This window comes from Jaculus jaculus, chromosome 21 (genome assembly GCF_020740685.1).
Source record: "Jaculus jaculus isolate mJacJac1 chromosome 21, mJacJac1.mat.Y.cur, whole genome shotgun sequence".
Lineage (NCBI taxonomy): Eukaryota > Metazoa > Chordata > Mammalia > Rodentia > Dipodidae > Jaculus > Jaculus jaculus.
Genome location: NC_059122.1, coordinates 13,418,963 through 13,436,117, shown reverse-complemented (window position 1 = coordinate 13,436,117; position 17,155 = coordinate 13,418,963). Strand labels below are relative to the sequence as shown.

General features: G+C 51.1%; 1 protein-coding gene across 2 annotated transcripts; it reads left to right on the top strand.

The window, feature by feature from the left end:
• The first annotated feature begins 5,950 nt into the window (after window positions 1-5,950).
• On the top strand, window positions 5,951-16,269 carry Gcdh (glutaryl-CoA dehydrogenase). 2 transcript variants are annotated; one of them, XM_045139329.1, is made up of 11 exons: window positions 5,951-6,044; window positions 6,147-6,182; window positions 6,479-6,622; window positions 6,768-6,830; window positions 7,268-7,438; window positions 8,802-8,931; window positions 9,024-9,240; window positions 10,018-10,121; window positions 10,337-10,462; window positions 10,667-10,827; window positions 16,094-16,269. In XM_045139329.1, the coding sequence occupies exons 1-11, from the start codon at window positions 5,951-5,953 to the stop codon at window positions 16,132-16,134; spliced, it is 1,287 nt and encodes a 428-aa protein (XP_044995264.1). In that variant the 3' UTR covers window positions 16,135-16,269. The 2 variants fall into 2 exon arrangements, with proteins under 2 accessions (XP_044995264.1, XP_004672513.2); XM_004672456.2 differs by lacking the exon at window positions 16,094-16,269 and adding an exon at window positions 12,106-12,352.
• Window positions 16,270-17,155: the final 886 nt, after the last annotated feature.

The following is a 17,155-nucleotide window of genomic DNA, read 5'->3' as shown; positions in this document are numbered from 1 at the left end:
ACATGACCTATGTCTAACTATGGCTGGGGGCGTGGCTCAGTGGTAGAGCTCCTGTCTACAATCCCCCAGTGAGGGGCTGGGGGCCTGGCTCAGTGGTAGAGCCCCTGCCTAGAATCCACAGTGAGGGCCTGGGGTGTGGCTCAGTGGTAGAGCCCCTGCCTAGAATCCTCAGTGAGGGGCTGGGGGGTGACTCAATGGTAGAGCCCCTGTCTAGAATCCCCCAGTGAGGGGCTGGGGGTGTGGCTCAGTGGTAGAGCTCCTGTCTAGAATCCCCCAGTGAGGGGCTGGGGGCGTGGCTCAGTGGTAGAGCTCCTGTCTACAATCCCCCAGTGAGGAGCTGGGGGTGTGGCTCAGTGGTAGAGCCCCTGCCTAGAATCCTCAGTGAGGGGCTGGGGGGTGACTCAATGGTAGAGCCCCTGTCTAGAATCCCCCAGTGAGGGTCTGGGGGTGTGGCTCAGTGGTAGAGCTCCTGTCTAGAATCCCCCAGTGAGGGGCTGGGGGCGTGGCTCAGTGGTAGAGCTCCTGTCTAGAATCCATCAGTGAGGGGCTAGGGGTGTGACTCAGTGGTAAAGCTCCTGCCTAGAATCCATCAGTGAGGGGCTGATGGCGTGACTCAGTGGCAGAGCCCCTGCCTAGAATCCCCCAGTGAGGGGCTGGAGGTGTGGCTCAGTGGTAGAGCACCTACCTAGAATCCCCAGTGAGTGGCTGGAGGCCTGACTCAGCATAGAGCACTTGCCTAGAATTCTCCTGTTAGGGACATGGCTCAGGTACAAGGCTCTGGGTGGATGTGAGTAGGCAGAGGCTTGGCCTGGGAATCAGGAGTACTTGACCCTGATCCATATTTTGTAATGTGACACTGAGCAAAGCTCTCCTGTGCTTTGAACTTTGCTTTCTGTACTGCCATGTGAGGTCACGGTAGGTACCTGTAGATACATAGATGACCAAACATCAAAGATTCACAGACACGGGCTGGAGAGATGGCTTAGCGGTGAGGCGCTTGCCTATGAAGCCTAAGGATCCCAGTTCAAGGCTTGATTCCCCAGGTCCCATGTTAGCCAGATGCACAAGGGGGCTCAAGCATCTGCAGTTCGTTTGCAGTGGTTGGAGGCCCTGGTGCGCCCATTCTCTCTCTCTATCTGCCTCTTTCTCTCTCTGTCTGTTGCTCTCAAATAAATAAATAAATGAAGATTTACAGACACATCACACAATATCCCCAAAAAACACAAGCCAGGCGTGGTGGTGCATGCTTTTAAACCCAGCACTTGGGAGGCAGAGGTAAGAGGATCGCTGTGAATTCTAGGATACCCTGAGACTACATAGTGAATTCCAGGTCAGCTAAGCTAGAGTGAGACCCTACCTTGAAAAAACAAAACAACAGCAACAAAACACCTATCAAAACAGAAATCCAGGGCTGGAGAGAAGGCACTTGCTTGTGAAGCCTAAGGACATATGGTTGACTCCCAAGATCCCACATAAGCCAGACACACAAGGTCACACATATGCAAGGTTACACATGTGCACAAGGTGGTACATGCATCTGGAGTTTGATTAAAATGGCTAGAGACTTTGGTGTGCCAATGCTATCTCTCCCTCTCTGTCTTTCTCATTAAAAACAAACAAGGGCTGGAGAGATGGCTTAGCGGTTAAGCGCTTGCCTGTGAAGCCTAAGGACCCCGGTTCGAGGCTCGGTTCCCCAGGTCCCACGTTAGCCAGATGCACAAGGGGGCGCACACGTCTGGAGTTCGTTTGCAGAGGCTGGAAGCCCTGGCACGCCCATTGTCTCTTTCTCCCTCTATCTGTCTTTCTCTCTGTGTCTGTCGCTCTCAAATTAAAAAAAAATAAATAAAAAAAACCAGTTAGCTTGCCTTAAAAAAAAAAACAAACAGAAATCCAGAGGCTACAGAGAACTCAACATTAAATCAGTCTGCCAGGAGGCCTCCTGTGGTGGTTTGATTCAGGTGTCCCCCATAAACTTAGGTGTTCTGAATGCTAGGTTCCCAGCTGATGGAGATTTGGGAATTAATGCCTCCTGGAGGGAGTGTATTGTTGTGGGCAGGCTTATGGGTATTAAAGCCAGTTTCCCCTTGCCAGTGTTTGGCACACCCTCCTGTTGCTGTGGTCCACCTTCTGTTGGCCAGGGGGTGATGTCCACCCTCTGCTCATGCCATCGTTTTCCCCTGCCATCATGGAGCTTCCCCTTGAGCCTGTAAGCCAAAATAAATCTCTTTTTCCCAGAAGCTGCTCTTGGTTGGGTGATTTCTACCAGCAATGTGAACCTGACTGCCACAGTAAAGTGGTACTGAGGAGTGGGGTTGCTGCTAGACACCTGACTGTGTGGCTTTGGCCTTTTGGAGCTGATTTTCAAGAGGAATGTCGGAGGATTTGAAACCTTGGCCTAAGAGATGCTTTGCAGTGCTGTAAGTACAGCTTGATTGTCTATCGTGGTCAGAGCTGAAAGACCTGAAGGCAGTAAGAACTATGGACTGTGAGGTTTGGCTTATGAGGGTGAGAAAGAGCTTTGCCTGGACTGGGCTAGCAGTTTTTGTGAGAAGCTTGCTCTTGTGCCCATGTCCTGAGAAGTTGTGCAGGGTTGCTTTGCGTAGAAATGAACTGGTGTGTGCAGAGGGATATGGCACAGAAAGGAAAATCTTTGGGTGAACTGTTGCCCATTCAGCTGCAACTGAGAGATTACAACCTTTGAGACAGGGCTAGCTGACCTGCGCTGGGGCAACAGGAAGAATGTAGACTCTTTTGAAGGGGCCTGAGTGCTCAAGGAGTGTCCTGTTCTTCAAAGTCTGCTTTATTGCCCCCTGGATTAACAAATTGGCACCCTACCCGGTATCATGGAGTATAAGAAATGTTGGAAAGAGGGTCATTGAGTTTGCAACATGGTCTTGTGTTTTGGAAATGGCCATGGGCAGTGTGAAGCAGGTTTGCTGGTTGCCTGCATAGAGACCCCATGAGGCCATGAGGATGAACCGTGGATTGCAGTGGAGACCCATTGTAGATGCTGGGACCATGAGATGGCTGCCAAGGAGAGCTGTCGGCCCCGATGAAGTTTCCCAGGACTGTGAGTAGCCTAGCTGGAGGGGCAGAATTGGAATGCCAGAGACTTGTTGTTGGTTGGAATTATTGGACTTGGAGATTTGTCACTGGCTAGAGTTGCTGGACTTGAAGCTACAGAGTTTGATATTTTCCCTGGTTGTTTTAAATCTTGTATTGGTTGAATGTTTCTTTGCTATGCCCAATGCCATCTTTTGCAGTGTGAATATTTATTCTGTGCCATTATGGGTTTTTTGAGGTTATGTTTTGGTATTATGGCTCAGTTAAAAGATCTTGGACTATGGGGATGTATGAACATCATTGGGATTGATTAACAACTATGGGGACTTTTAAAATGAGATGAATGCATTGCATTTTACATGTATGATTATCAGTTTATGGGGGTCAGGGGCGGAATGTGGTGGTTTGATTCAGGTGTCCCCCATAAACTTAGGTGTTCGGAATGCTAGGTTCCCAGCTGATGGAGATTTGGGAATTAACGCCTCCTGGAGGGAGTGTATTGTTGGGGGCAGGCTTATGGGTATTAAAGCCAGTTTCCCCTTGCCAGTGTTTGGCACACCCTCCTGTTGCTGTGGTCCACCTTCTGTTGGCCAGGGGGTGATGTCCACCCTCTGCTCATGCCATCGTTTTCCCCCTGCCATCATGGAGCTTCCCCTTGAGCCTGTAAGCCAAAATAAATCTCTTTTTCCCAGAAGCTGCTCTTGGTTGGGTGATTTCTACCAGCAATGCGAACTGGACTGCAACACCTCCCTTGGAGAGGGGGCATAGAGATTTTAAGAACCATAGAGTGGGTAGGATAATCCTGAGGCATGGTTCTCAGCCACCCCAGAGAGAAAAGCCTCCATGACTCCACAGTGGAGAGATGGTTTAGTGGTTAAGGCACTTGCTTGTGAAGCCTATGAACCCATGTTCAAATCGCCAGGTCCCACATAAGCCAGACGCACAGTGGCAAAAGCACGCAATGTTGCACATGTGCACAATGGGGCACACACGTCTGGAGTTCGTTTGCCACTGCTGAAGGCCCAGGCATGCGCATTCTCTCTCTCTCTCTAATAAATAAAATTTAAAAAGAAGGAAGAAAAGTGAAGATGGAGCTGCCGAGATGGCTCTGTGTGACGGTGTTTAGGCCTCAGAAGCAGCAGCAGACACAGAGGAGTTGGTGCAGAGGCTCTGGAAGTCATGAGCAATCAGACGCTCTCCACTTCCGAGTTTGCTTTTACTTATTTCAGAGGGTCACATCAGAACAGTCATAGTTGTGCCACGAACACGGCTGTAAAACAATACGCTTTTGATTAATTAGCTGGCTTAAACAGAAAACACTACACAAATAGTGATGGAACAATTATAGTCAGAGTGACCTCATTTCCAACAAGACGTTCTCGAGAATAAACAAGAACAGGTTTCCCAGAAGGTTTGCCTTCCAGTTACAGTGTGCAGTGCTCCTCCTGTGCCTTCTTTTCTCTGTGAACTCAAGCTTGAAGGCTGAGAACGGCAAGGTGTTTGCCTGCAGAGCCTAACAAGACCTGAGTTCGATTCCCGGTACTCACCTAGAGCCAGATGCACAAAGTGGCACATGCATCCAGAGTCTGTTTGTGGCAGCCCTGGCCATTCTCCCTCTGGCAAATAAATGAATAAAAACATATTTTAAATATTTTCTTTACTTATTTTATTTTTATTTATTTATTTGACAGTGACAGAGAGAGAAAGAGGCAGATAGAGAGAGGATGGGACACAGCAAACGAACTCCAGACGCATGTGCCCCCTTGTGCATCTGGGGATTGAGCCTCCAACTGGGGTCCTTAGGCTTCACAGCGCTTAACCTATAAGCCATCTCTCCAGCCCTCTTATTTTAGAGAGTGAGAAAATGAGAACACCAGGGCCTCTAGCCATTGCAAATGAACTCCAGACACACGTGCCACCTTGTGCATTTGGATTATTGGGTACTGGGGAATCGAACCTAGGTCCTTTGGCTTTGCAAGCAAGCACCTTAACCACTGAACCATCTCTCCAGCGTCCCCTCCTTTTTTTTTTTTTTTTTTTTTTTTTGGTTTTTCAAGGTAGGCTCTCACTCTAGTTCAGGCTGACCTGGAATTCACTCTGTAGTCTCAGGGTGGCCTTGAACTCATGGTGATCCTCCTACCTCTGCCTCCTGAGTACCGACCCCCCTTTTTTTTTTTAGATTTAGTTTATCTCAGATAGATATAGAGAATGGGTGCTCAGGGCCTTTGGCCACTGTAAACGAACTCCAGACACATGCGCCCCCTTGTGCATCTGGCTTATGTGGGTCCTGGGGAATCGAACCTGGGTCCTTTGGCTTCTAATGCAAACGCCTTATTAGCCGCTAAGCTATCTCTCCAGCCCTATTTTTTAGGTTGTTCGAGGTAGGGTCTCGCTCTAGCCCAGACTGACCTGGAATTCACTAAGCATTCTCAGGGTGGCCTCGAACTCACGGTGATACCCGTAACTCTGCCTCCCGAGTGCTTGGATTAATGAAGTGCACCACCTGGCGCCGCCTTCCTTGTAGAACTTCGGAATCACTTCGCACACGCCCCCCCTGCAACTGGCTAGTCCGGAGCTCGGAGCTCCGCCTACGACCAATCAGTGCACGAAAACCCTTTGGCCAATAGGGTTGGCGCACTGTCTTCCGCCCCCTCCCATTGCTGCTGCTTAAAGGAGTCAACGTACCGCCGCGGGAAGCGCCGGCCTCCAGTGCCGAGGCCGCCGTTGCCCTTTTAACACGGAGAGGCGCTGACCGGAGAAAACCAATGAGAATCCCGGCTCCGCCCGCCCGGGGCTGAGGTCACGCTGGGTGGTCGGTGGTCGTCCTGCGGGGCAGCCCGGTGCCCCTGGGCTCTGGCGACAGCTCCTGGGCCACTGCGCGGGCTGCATGGCTCTGCGAGGCGTGAGCGTGCGGCGGCTGCTGCGCTGCGCGCCGGGCCTGCGCGTGCAGCGCACGTGGGGCTCCGCGGGGGCGCACACCGGTGCGTGCGGGGACCCGGGACGGGGCGGGGCGGGAGAGGGGAGGGGAGCTTCCCCCGGTGACTTTCCTCATCCCCCCCCCCCCCCCCCCGTCCGGTTTGCAGAGACCGGCGGGAAGACGCAGAGCCCACCGGCCAAACGTAAGCAACCCCGCTTTGGCGCCATGCGTCTGTCCAGCTGTCTGCGTGGACCCAGGTGGACTCTGTCCCTAGATGCAAGGGCTGCGGAGAGGGGGAGGGGGCCCGAGGACCTGGGGCGCTCAGATTGTGGGTGTCTGCTCCTGAGGCACTTCCCCTCCCCCCCCCCCACCGAGAAGGGTCACCTTTGCTGGACACACTGGTAGCCCGCATCCGAGAGCGAGGTGGCGGGAAAGCGGTTTCGCAGGGCCGGGCTGAGTCCCAATCCCCACCCTTCCCGTCCCCTACCCGCGACCCAGCCTCGCGCCCGGAGTTTGACTGGAGGGACCCACTGGTGCTGGAGGAACAGCTGACGACGGATGAGAAACTTATCAGGGACACCTTCCGCAACTACTGCCAGGAGCAGCTCATGCCTCGCATCCTACTGGCCAATCGCAACGAAGGTGCCTAAGGAGGGTGGGCACCCCAGCGCACCCCTGAGTGCATCCACTACCATGCACACAGCTCTCCAAGGCCCATCTGTCCTTGGGGGCTGGGAACTCCAGCAATCTGGGCCTGGGCCTCACTGGGGGACTCGTACCTTTGCAGTTTTTCACCGGGAGATAGTCCATGAGATGGGCGAGCTGGGCATTCTGGGGCCCACCATCAAAGGTAGGGCTGTTGCTTTTTCTTTCCTCCCCCCATCTCCGCCTGTACTTTACCCTAGCCTCAGTTTTCCAGTCTGTAAAATGGGGGTGGCTGTCCCTCCTTTGAAAATCGTTGTGGGAGCCGGGCATGGTGGTGCATGCCTTTAATCCCAGCACTTAGTTGGCAGAGGTAGGAGGCTCTCCATGAGTTCGAGGCCAGCCTGAGAGACTACATAGTGAATTTCAGGACAGCCTGGGCTAGAGCGAGACCCTACCTCGAAAAACCTAAATAAATAAATAAATTGCTGTGGGGGTGAGGTGAGTGAACTCCCAGCCAGGCCAGTCCTTCCTGTGTCCTTAAGGACCCTGTTATAGCTCACTCGCTCTCTCCCAGGGAGTCCGTGGTCACAGCGGAGCTGGGCTTTAGTTCCTGTTGGTTTGCCCGTTCTTCTGTGTCCCCAGGGTATGGCTGTGCTGGGGTGTCCTCTGTGGCCTATGGGCTCCTGACTCGAGAGCTGGAGCGGGTGGACAGTGGATACAGGTCTATGATGAGCGTGCAGTCATCCCTTGTCATGCACCCCATCTACGCCTACGGCAGTGAGGAGCAGAGGCAGAAGTACCTGCCACGGCTCGGTGAGCAGCTGTGTGTGTCCCCCCCTCCGCCGCCTCCATCTCTTGACTTACCACTATCATTGTGTGTGTGTGTGTGTGTGTGTTTTCAAGGTAGGGTCTCACTCTATCCCGGGCTGACCTGGAATTCACTACGTAGTCTCAGGGTGGCCTTGAACTCACGGCGATCCTCCTTCCTCTGCCTCCCAAGTGCTGCAGTTAAAGGCGTGCACCACCACATCTGACTTCTTTTTCTTTTAAAAAAAATACTTATTCAGGGCTGGAGAGATGGCTTAGCAATTAAGGAATTTGCCCATGTAGCCAAAGGACCCAGGTTCGACTCCCCAGGACCACGTAAGCCAGATGCACAAGGGGCACATGTGTCTGGAGTTCGTTTGCAGTGTCTAGAGGCCCTGGCGTGTCCATTCTCTCTTCTCTGCTTGCAAATAAATAATCATTTAAAACATATTTATTTATTTAAGAGAGAGAGAATGGGAATGAATGTGCATGCCAGGGCCTCCTGCCACTGTAAATGAACTCCAGATGCATGGCTACCTTGTGTACCTGGCTTTGCAAGGGTATTGGGGAACTGAACCCAGGTCATCAGGCTTTGCAACGAAGTGAATTTATCATTTTTTCATTTCATTCCCCCAGACGCATGTGCCACCATGTGCATCTGGCTTACGTGGGTTTTGGGGACTTGAACCTGGGTCCTTAGGCTTTGCGGGCAAGCCCCTTAACCTCTAAGCCATCTCTCCAGTCATCCTTTTTTTCTTCTGTGCTTCATATCCCAATCCAAAGTCTAAAGTCTTAACTTCCTGACAGGGTCCCCGAGGCCACTGATGAGCGCCAGCATCTCCAGCCGCTCTCTTGTGCCCTTGTGTTCCCTCTTCCCTGCCAGCCAAGCTCAGCTTCCTGGGATTCTGCCAACACACTCCTGGGCCTTGGCACGCCTCATCCCCTTTGCTGGGACCATTCTCCCCAGCCCCGTTCTTCAGGTTAACTTCTCAGTGCCTTTCAACCCTCTTGCCAGCTCCTTCCTGACTTCCTGACAAGTCCCCTTCCTCTCTTGACACTGTGGTTATATTCTGGAGGCCATTTCTACAGTCCCTGGAAGGTTGTAACAGCAGGGCCAGAGCTGCCTTGGACCCAGGTCTTTCTGGCTCGGCGAGAATTGATCTTTCTTTCTTTCTTTCTTTTTTTCTTTGAGGTAGGGTCTTACTCTGGTTCAGGCTGACCTGCAATTCACTGTATAGTCTCGGGGTGGCCTCGAACTCACCGTGACCCTCCTACCCCTGCCTGCCAAGTGCTGGGATTTAAGAAGCTGATCATTTTTGAGGGGGCGGATGGACCCTGGTGGCCTTGTGATTCTGTCTTGTGCCTGCAGCTAAGGGTGAGCTTCTGGGCTGCTTCGGACTCACCGAGCCCAATCATGGCAGTGACCCTGGCAGCATGGAGACCCGTGCCTGCCACAGCCCATCAAACAAGAGCTACACTCTCAGTGGAACCAAGACCTGGTGAGGCGCCGGTGCAGTGGCAGGTGGATGGACAGGGATGAGGGGCAGTGTCCATACCCTTCATTGACCGTCCTGCCCCCCCCCCCCCCCAGGATCACCAACTCACCTGTGGCTGACCTGTTTGTCGTGTGGGCTCGGTGTGAGGATAACTGCATTCGGGGCTTCCTGCTGGAGAAGGGGATGCGGGGCCTCTCTGCCCCCAGGATCGAGGGCAAGTTCTCCCTGAGGGCCTCGGCCACAGGCATGATCATCATGGATGGTGTGGAGGTGCCCGAGGAGAATGTGCTGCCCAAGGGATCCGGCCTGGCGGTAAGGGGCAGACACCTTGGTAACTAGTGTCTGGTCACCTGCTGGCCCACCTTTCTCTCGTGGGACCAAACACACATGGTCTCTGTGTTTGTGAAGCACTGTGGATTTTTCGGAGATTCTGAGAGGCTTGGCCTGACTCATGTCTTTTTTTTTTTTTTTTTTTTAATATTTTTTTAATTGACAAGTTCTATACTTAAAACAAACCATGGTATTTCCCTCTCCTACCCCGCTTTCCCCTTCATAACTCTGCTGTCCATCATCTCCCTTCTTATTTATTTTGATTTTTCAAGGTAGGATCTTGCTGTAGCCCAGGCTGACCTGGAATTCACTGTGTAGTCTCAGGGTGGCCTCAAACTCTCGGCCATCCTCCTACCTCTGCTTCCTAAGTGCTGGGATTAAAGGCGTGCGCCACCACGTCCGGCTTCATAAATGTCTTAATTACCCTTTTGGTGACTTTCTCACTTAATAGTCTCTGCCCAGGATGTGTGTGGTGGGGGAGGGTGTATGGGTTCACATTCTGCACACATGGGTATCGTTTCAGACTCCTAGATCTAACACTGAGCCCATATACCAAGCTGGACAGGGCTGTGTAAACCCAGGGTGGAAAGGCCATGGACAGAGCCTGCTATGCTGACCACTACCCATGCTCTGTGTGATCCAGATGTCTGCCAAGGCTCCCCAGTCTGGTGCATCTTGGGGGGGGGGGCTTGCTTCACAGTTCTGTCTGGACCCTCAGCATCTCTGGGTGGGGCTGAGGTCCTTCTCTCTACCCTACAGGGTCCCTTTGGCTGTCTCAACAATGCCCGCTATGGCATCACATGGGGCGTGCTGGGTGCCGCCGAATTCTGTTTGCACACGGCCCGGCAGTACACCCTGGACAGGTGTGAGGGGGACGCTGCAACATCTGGGGGGTGTGAGTGTCCTGTGGGTCCTTCCTGTGTCTCAAGGGTGACTCCCTGCCTACCAGGCCTATTCCCCTCTCTGTAAAATAGCCCAGGAAGTCCTTCTGAGCAGCAAAAGGCTGAGCTGACAACAGGGCCAGGGTGAGCTGGCGCACTGCGGCATCCTGAGACCTTCCCCTGACCCCCTGTTCTAGGATCCAGTTTGGTGTCCCCTTGGCCAGGAACCAGCTGATTCAGAAGAAGCTGGCAGACATGCTCACTGAGATCACACTGGGCCTCCACGCCTGTCTGCAACTGGGCCGCTTGAAGGATCAAGACAAGTAGGGGCTGCAGTTGGGGTCTGGGGGGCTGGGGCAGGAGGACGTAGTTCTGGGGAGAAGTTCCTTCCCAGATGGTGGCCCCAGGGACCCATGCTGCTTTTCCTCTTGGTCTTGATGGACTTTCAGGTGAAGATTCGGCTCCATCCTTGGGTGGGTTTGCTCAGGCCTGAGGATCCAGGGTTTGTAACATTGTGCCATTCCTAGGGCCACTCCAGAAATGATCTCCCTGCTGAAGAGAAATAACTGTGGGAAAGCCTTGGACATTGCCCGCCAGGCACGAGACATACTTGGGGGGAATGGTATTTCAGACGAGTACCACGTGATCCGACATGCCATGAACCTGGAGGCTGTGAACACCTATGAAGGTAGGGCTGGACCCTGAGATGTGGGCACCCAACAGCCTTAGCATTTGGGGAAGGGGGACGGCACACTGGCATCCTCCAGCTGTCAGCAGGTGGGAGGGTGTCATCCCGTCATCCGGAGTTGCTTGCAGATGTCCAGGGAGTGAAGTGCTTCATGCACTTCAGAGTCCTGAGGAGCAGACCCTGCCAATGCCCCCACTCCTCAGGAGGAGGTCTAGTTCTAAGATCAAGGGAGTCTCTGCTAGCATCTCCACAGAAGAGGGAGGCCTGGTGGGCTGGCAGATGTGAGGGAGTGAAGCAACATACAGGACTGGCCCATTTCATGCTCAGAGAAAAAGAACACAACCCCACGTAGACTGGTGTTTGCACCTCACGTGTGGCCTGTACCCTGGCTCACAGGGCAGACAGACTTGGAAGAAGAAAAAACTGGGGAAATGCAATCCACGGTGATCCATGCAAAAGTGGAGGCATTAGCTTCATGGGCAGAGAAGCTTCTAGACAGAAAAAACAGCATGTCTTCCCTGCCAGCTTGTGAGGAACTGAACCAAAGACAGTCTCATAGCCCCAAATCTCGTTTCTCCACAGAGCACTGGATGGAACATTCTAGCAACAATGAAAGGGAGGCATGGGGGATGGGACCTCAAGATTGGCAGAGGAGTTTTCCCATGGCAGAGGGATGGATGGGTCAGACTTGGACTTTGGAAATAATCAGAATTATGTGACTCTATAAAAGGGAAGCCATACAAGCTAGGGGAGAGCAAAATACCACGTGGGAAGGGAGTATGGCACCAGCTGGGGAATGAGCAGCTTTGGGGTAGGTCAGTGGTGACAGGCAGCATTTACTAAGGTACTTGCTTTCCCTCTTCATGTAGCTGGATAGCTATCCCCAACTCTTAACTCTACAAGAAAATGTGGCCAGGTTGAAATTCAAACATTTAATCAACTATGCAGGCAGGTAGTGGGGTGAATTTGTTGAGAGGGAAGCACCAAGGCTGAGCCCATGTCAGGGGCTAGCCTTGCTGCATTTTGGGTTTAGCACAAAGAACATTGGGTGTTTTTTTGTTTGTCAGGTTGGGTAACAGAACCATGAAAAGTAATCTCAGAAGGACTTGCATGGCGGCTGTCACTACATGTGACTCCCCTGGCAGTGGTCAGCATTCACCATCATTGTAGTTCTGTTCTTCTGCAGCAGGAGCCTAGAGGGTCAAAAGTGGGGACTTTAGAGAGAAGTTATGAGCTGTTAACACTGCAAACTGACTCTGTAATGTTAACCTTGTGCAGGTACACATGACATTCACGCTCTGATCCTTGGAAGAGCAATCACAGGAATTCAGGCATTCACAGTTGGCAAGTGAACTCACTTCTGCAGAGGGCCAGATACTCTAAAGGCCCTTCTCAGACAATGCTTGACTGGACCTGGGACCCTGCGATAGGAGTTTACTTAGGAGGTGGTGATCGACCTAACTTTTATGATGGGAAGTGAGACACCTAATTAAATGTTGACATTTCCTTTTGGAAGTCACTCAAATGTGCTCTGTAGAAAGACCGGGTTCTTTGTATAGTATTTCTTGACCCATTCTTCATGGTGGATAGCATCAGATGCAATCATCTTAAGCTGCTTTTGAACTGGGGAGTAGGAAGAGGGAAGGAGACTGTCACTGAAGCCACTTTGGTGAGACTAAGCAGGCCCCTGAGAAAGCATCAGACCTCACTGTGAGCACTTCTGCCTGCTCGACACTGATCAGATGAGGGGGAGGAAGATGAAGAGACTGAGAGTCCCACATGCAGGACTGGTGGCCATGGAGAGAGAGTTGGCGAGGTTCTCACAGACGTGGTGCATCACTGGGGCAGGTGGAGGCTCTGAGCCGGAGCACCTGAGTCTCTGGTTCTCCTGTGGTTAAGTGAGGGTTAGACAGGTCCCAGGCTTGGGGCATATCCCAGGCTTGGGCATGTCCCAGGCTGTAGGGCTATGGGCAGAGGGGACACTTTCTGGCTGACCCTGCTTTGCTGAGCCTGTGCCTCTGTGAGCTATGGAGTTCAATACCTTTCCTGTTTCCCAGGGCTGGGGTGGTGGTAGAGTGCTTGCTTGGTACTCACAAGGCCCTAGGTTCCATTTCTAGCAACACACACACACACAGTCCTCCTGGTTCCTGCTCATACTTACTCATGGCTGAGCCATTCATGGCCTTCTTGTGGAAACAGTATGGCTCTTACCTCAGGCTGGACACACAGGTCTTTGTACACGGTCTCCACGGTATGGCAGACCTGCTTGAGCTCCATTTCCAGGTGGCTTATCTTTGCCATTTTCTGGGTGAATTCTTGGAGCTTCTCCTGAATGATCTTGCTGTGGTGGCTGTACATCTGGTGCATCTTCTCCTCCAGCTTCTCGGTCAGATCTGAGACCTTCCAAAGAGTAAGTGTTCTTGGAAAGTCAGAGACATCACCAGACACCATCCATTCCAAGTGCATCTCAGAGTTTTCTATAATTTATCTTAAGTTTAAAGTAGTACAAGGAGGACTGGCAGTACGGGCTGGAAAGATGGCTCAAGTTAAAGGTACTTGCCTGTCAAGCCTGACACCCCAGAACCCACATAAACTCAGATGCACAGAGTGGCATATTCATTCTAGGCAGTGGCCGGAGGCCCTGGCATGCCCATTCATCCCATACTCCATACACACACACACACACACACACACACACACAGATTTTTCAAGGTAGAGTTTCACTGTAGCCCAGGCAAATGTTCTACCACTAGTTAACATCCCCAATCCAACCACTTATTTCTGAACCTTTCTCTTCTCATCTATGAAAGGGGTCCAATCTGTAACTGTCACATGGCTGAAATCAGTACTGTGTGAGAACTGCCTAGCATATGAACAGATACCTGGCCATTTCACCTAAGGAGTGCATCCCCTCCCACTGAGACTCTGTCACCTTGACCTTGAGGTTGTCCCTGAAGCTGTTCATGAAGGCGTAGTCATTTTGTCTGTTCTCATTGATGTTTTCGATCAGCTCCTGGGCTCTCTTCCGTAGGACATCAATGCTGGACTCCACTGATAAAAAGGGTCCTGGTCTCCCTTCCAGCCCTGGCAGTTGGCGGATGGCACTGGAAGTGAGATATAGAGCTAAACTCTGATTGCTCAAAGTACCAAAATCAGCACCACACACTCAGAAATGGCTGATATCAATAAGTTCTATGGTGTTAGGAGAACCTGGGTTGCTCTCCTTGTGGGGAACAGTTGGCAGTTTTTTTATTATTTCATTCACACCCTAAGATATGGGGCAGCTCCCATCTTATAACTGAGACAGTGGAGCCAGAGGTATAAACTAAACCTGTCTGGAGTCCACAACAAGATCTGTCAAACCCAATGCCCACTATGATTTTGTTATACTAACTTGCTGCTTTGAAGTGAGTTTCAAGCAATGAGAGATGTCTCAGCAGTTAAAGGTACCTGCCTATAAAGCTTTAAAGCCTGATGGCCTGGGTTCAATTCCCCAGTACCCATTTAAAGCTAGATGCACAAAGTGAAGCACACATCTGGAGTTTCTTTGCTGTGGCCTGTCCTTTTTTTTTTTTTTTTTTTTTTCTTCTCTGTCTCTCAGTTTGCAAATAAATACTTAAAAAAAGAAAAGGGGACCGGGTGTGGTGAGGTGTCTCTTAATCCCAGCTCTCTGGAAGGCAGAGGTAGGAATATTGCCATGAGTTCAAGGCCACCCTGACACTACATAGTGAATTCTAGGTCAACCTGGGCCAGAGTGAGACCCTACCTCAAAATAAATAAACAAATAAATAAAAAGGAAGAATATGTATTTATTTGTAAGCAGAGAGAGAGAAAGACAAAGGGAATGGGCATGCCAGTGTCTCTTGCCACTGCAAATGAACTTGATACAGGCACTACTTTACTACTTTGTTGTTTCTTTTTCTTTTTTTCTTTCTTTTTTTTTTTTTTTTTTTGGTTTTGGTTTTGTGAGGTAGGGTCTCAATGTAACCCAGGCTGACCTGGAATTCACTATGTAGTCTCAGGGTGGCCTCGAACTCATGGCGATCCTCCTCCCTCTGCCTCCCGAGTGTTGGAATTAAAGGTGTGTGGCACCACGCCTGGCTTGTTTCTGGGTTTTTTCTTGGGGGGGGTCATTAAATTATTATTATTATTATTATTATTTGGTTTTTCGAGGTATCTCACTCTAGCTCAGGCTGACCTGGAATCCACTATGTAGTCTCAGGGTGGCCTTGAACTCATGGTGATCCTCCTACCTCTGCCTCCCGAGTGCTAGGATTAAAGGCATGTGCCACCATGGCCGACAAAATGAATTTTTTTTATTAATAACTTCCATGATTATAAAAAAAATCCCATGGTAATGCCCCCCCCACACTCCCCTTTGAAACTCCATTCTCCATCATATCCCCTCCCCCTCAATCAGTCTCTCTTTTATTTTGATGTCATGATCTTTTCCTCCTATTATGAATTGTTTCTGTTTTTTTGAGGTAGGGTCTCACTTTAGTCCAGGTTGGTCTTGAACTCACAGCAATCCTCCTACCTTGGCCTCCCACGTGCTGGGATTAAAGGTGTGTGCTACCTGCCTGGTGCGTGCACCACTTTGTGCATCTGACTTTACAGGATTTGCAAGTAAGCACCTTTAATCAACGAGCCATCTCTCCAGCCCCGCAAAAAAACAGTATTTCTTCATATAGCCGACAAAGCCTTCCAAGGCCTGGGCTTGTATCCTTTTCCCAGCCTATATATTTTTTTAAACAGAAAAAGAGAGAGAGGGATGGAGGGAGAGAATGGGTGCCCCAGAGCCTTCAGCTGCTGCAAATGGACCCCAGATGCCCCCCCTTGTGGTGCATGTGCGACATTGTACGCTTGTGTCACCGTGCTTCTGGCTGTGTGGGACCTGGAGATTGGAACATGAGTTCTTAGGCTTTGCAGGGAATTGTCTTAACTGCTGAGCCATCTCTCCAGCCCTGTTTGCTTTTAATGTTAGGGGTCCAAGCCAGCACTTTGCAAATTGCTAGGCAAGTGCTCTCCTGCTGCGCCCCGCTCCCAGCAGTAGCCTGATAGCCCCTTCCACTCTAGCTCCTGCAATCTGAGACCCCACCTGTCTTTACCTAAAACCATTTTTCTTTTCTGCTTCCTTCACATCAAAGTAACACTCAGACCTTCCTGCCCCCTCGGTCATAACTAGCATAACTCATACTCATGGGTTCCCTTTAGTGCACATGCGCCTTAGGACAGGAACTATACTCTGCTCATCTATGCTTTCCAGCACCCCAAAGACTTCTTAATGTGGGCTGGACACCTACATGAACAAACTGCTGATGGAGCTGCTTCTAACATCCCAGCTCGCAGGCTTTCCTTACGCACACAGTATGGCTTGTCTCAGCCTCTCCTGGACCAGCTCATGTTTGAAGATGTTGTAAATTAAAAGCAATGATATCACCAGGTATTTCTTTCTGTGTAATTGTTCACAACCTGCTTGAGCTGCTAATGGCTCCAAGATGTTCCTCTCCAAGGCTCAAGGGATGAGGCTGGACCGGGTTTTCGTGGCAGCTACATAAATGGTGAAAAATCACTTGAATTCAACTAATGCAAATTTCATGGTGGGACAAAGGCCTGCATCAGATGTCTGCTGAGGGCTTCTTTATTTTTCCAGCCTTTCCATTTCATTTTTCTTAATACTTAGCAGCTGCATATTAATCAGGATGCTAATGAATCATTGGCTTCTCTGGGCCTGCATTCACCAATTAGCTTTAATAAACAAAATGTGTGGTGTCCTCGCTGCTGGCTTCCCCAGTTCCTGGGTGACTTCTGTTGCCGAACCCTGGACCAAGGCCAGGGAATGGGAGTAAGCCCAACACAGCTCGCCTGATGTGCATGGCCTGTGTGGGGGTCAGGTGTGTACAGGGCACAGAGACTGTAAACACATGACCGAGTCCATCTATTATGTCTGCCCTTCTACGGAGTCCCTAATTCTGCTCTGAGGATTAGAACAGTTCCCAAGCAGGGCCCAGGCTGGCAGGGGGCCCAGGAAATGGGTCTAAGGGAAGAGACCATCTGTTCACTCCAAGTAAAGCTGTGATTGGCAGTGTGTGAGCCAGAGCTGCCCACTGTTGGGGCCCTCATTCCATGGCCTCTCACAGATACACAAGTAAACAATCCGCCAGCTACTCAGGACCACCGCGGGCGGCAGTCCCAGGAGAAGAGGCAAGCTAATCAAACATTCGAGGAGGAACGCCACTGAATGTGGCACACTGGCAAAGCGGTGTTCTGCTGAAGTCCTGCCAGGAAGGGGGAGGCCTGAATGGAAGCAGATGAGCCGGTTCCTCGC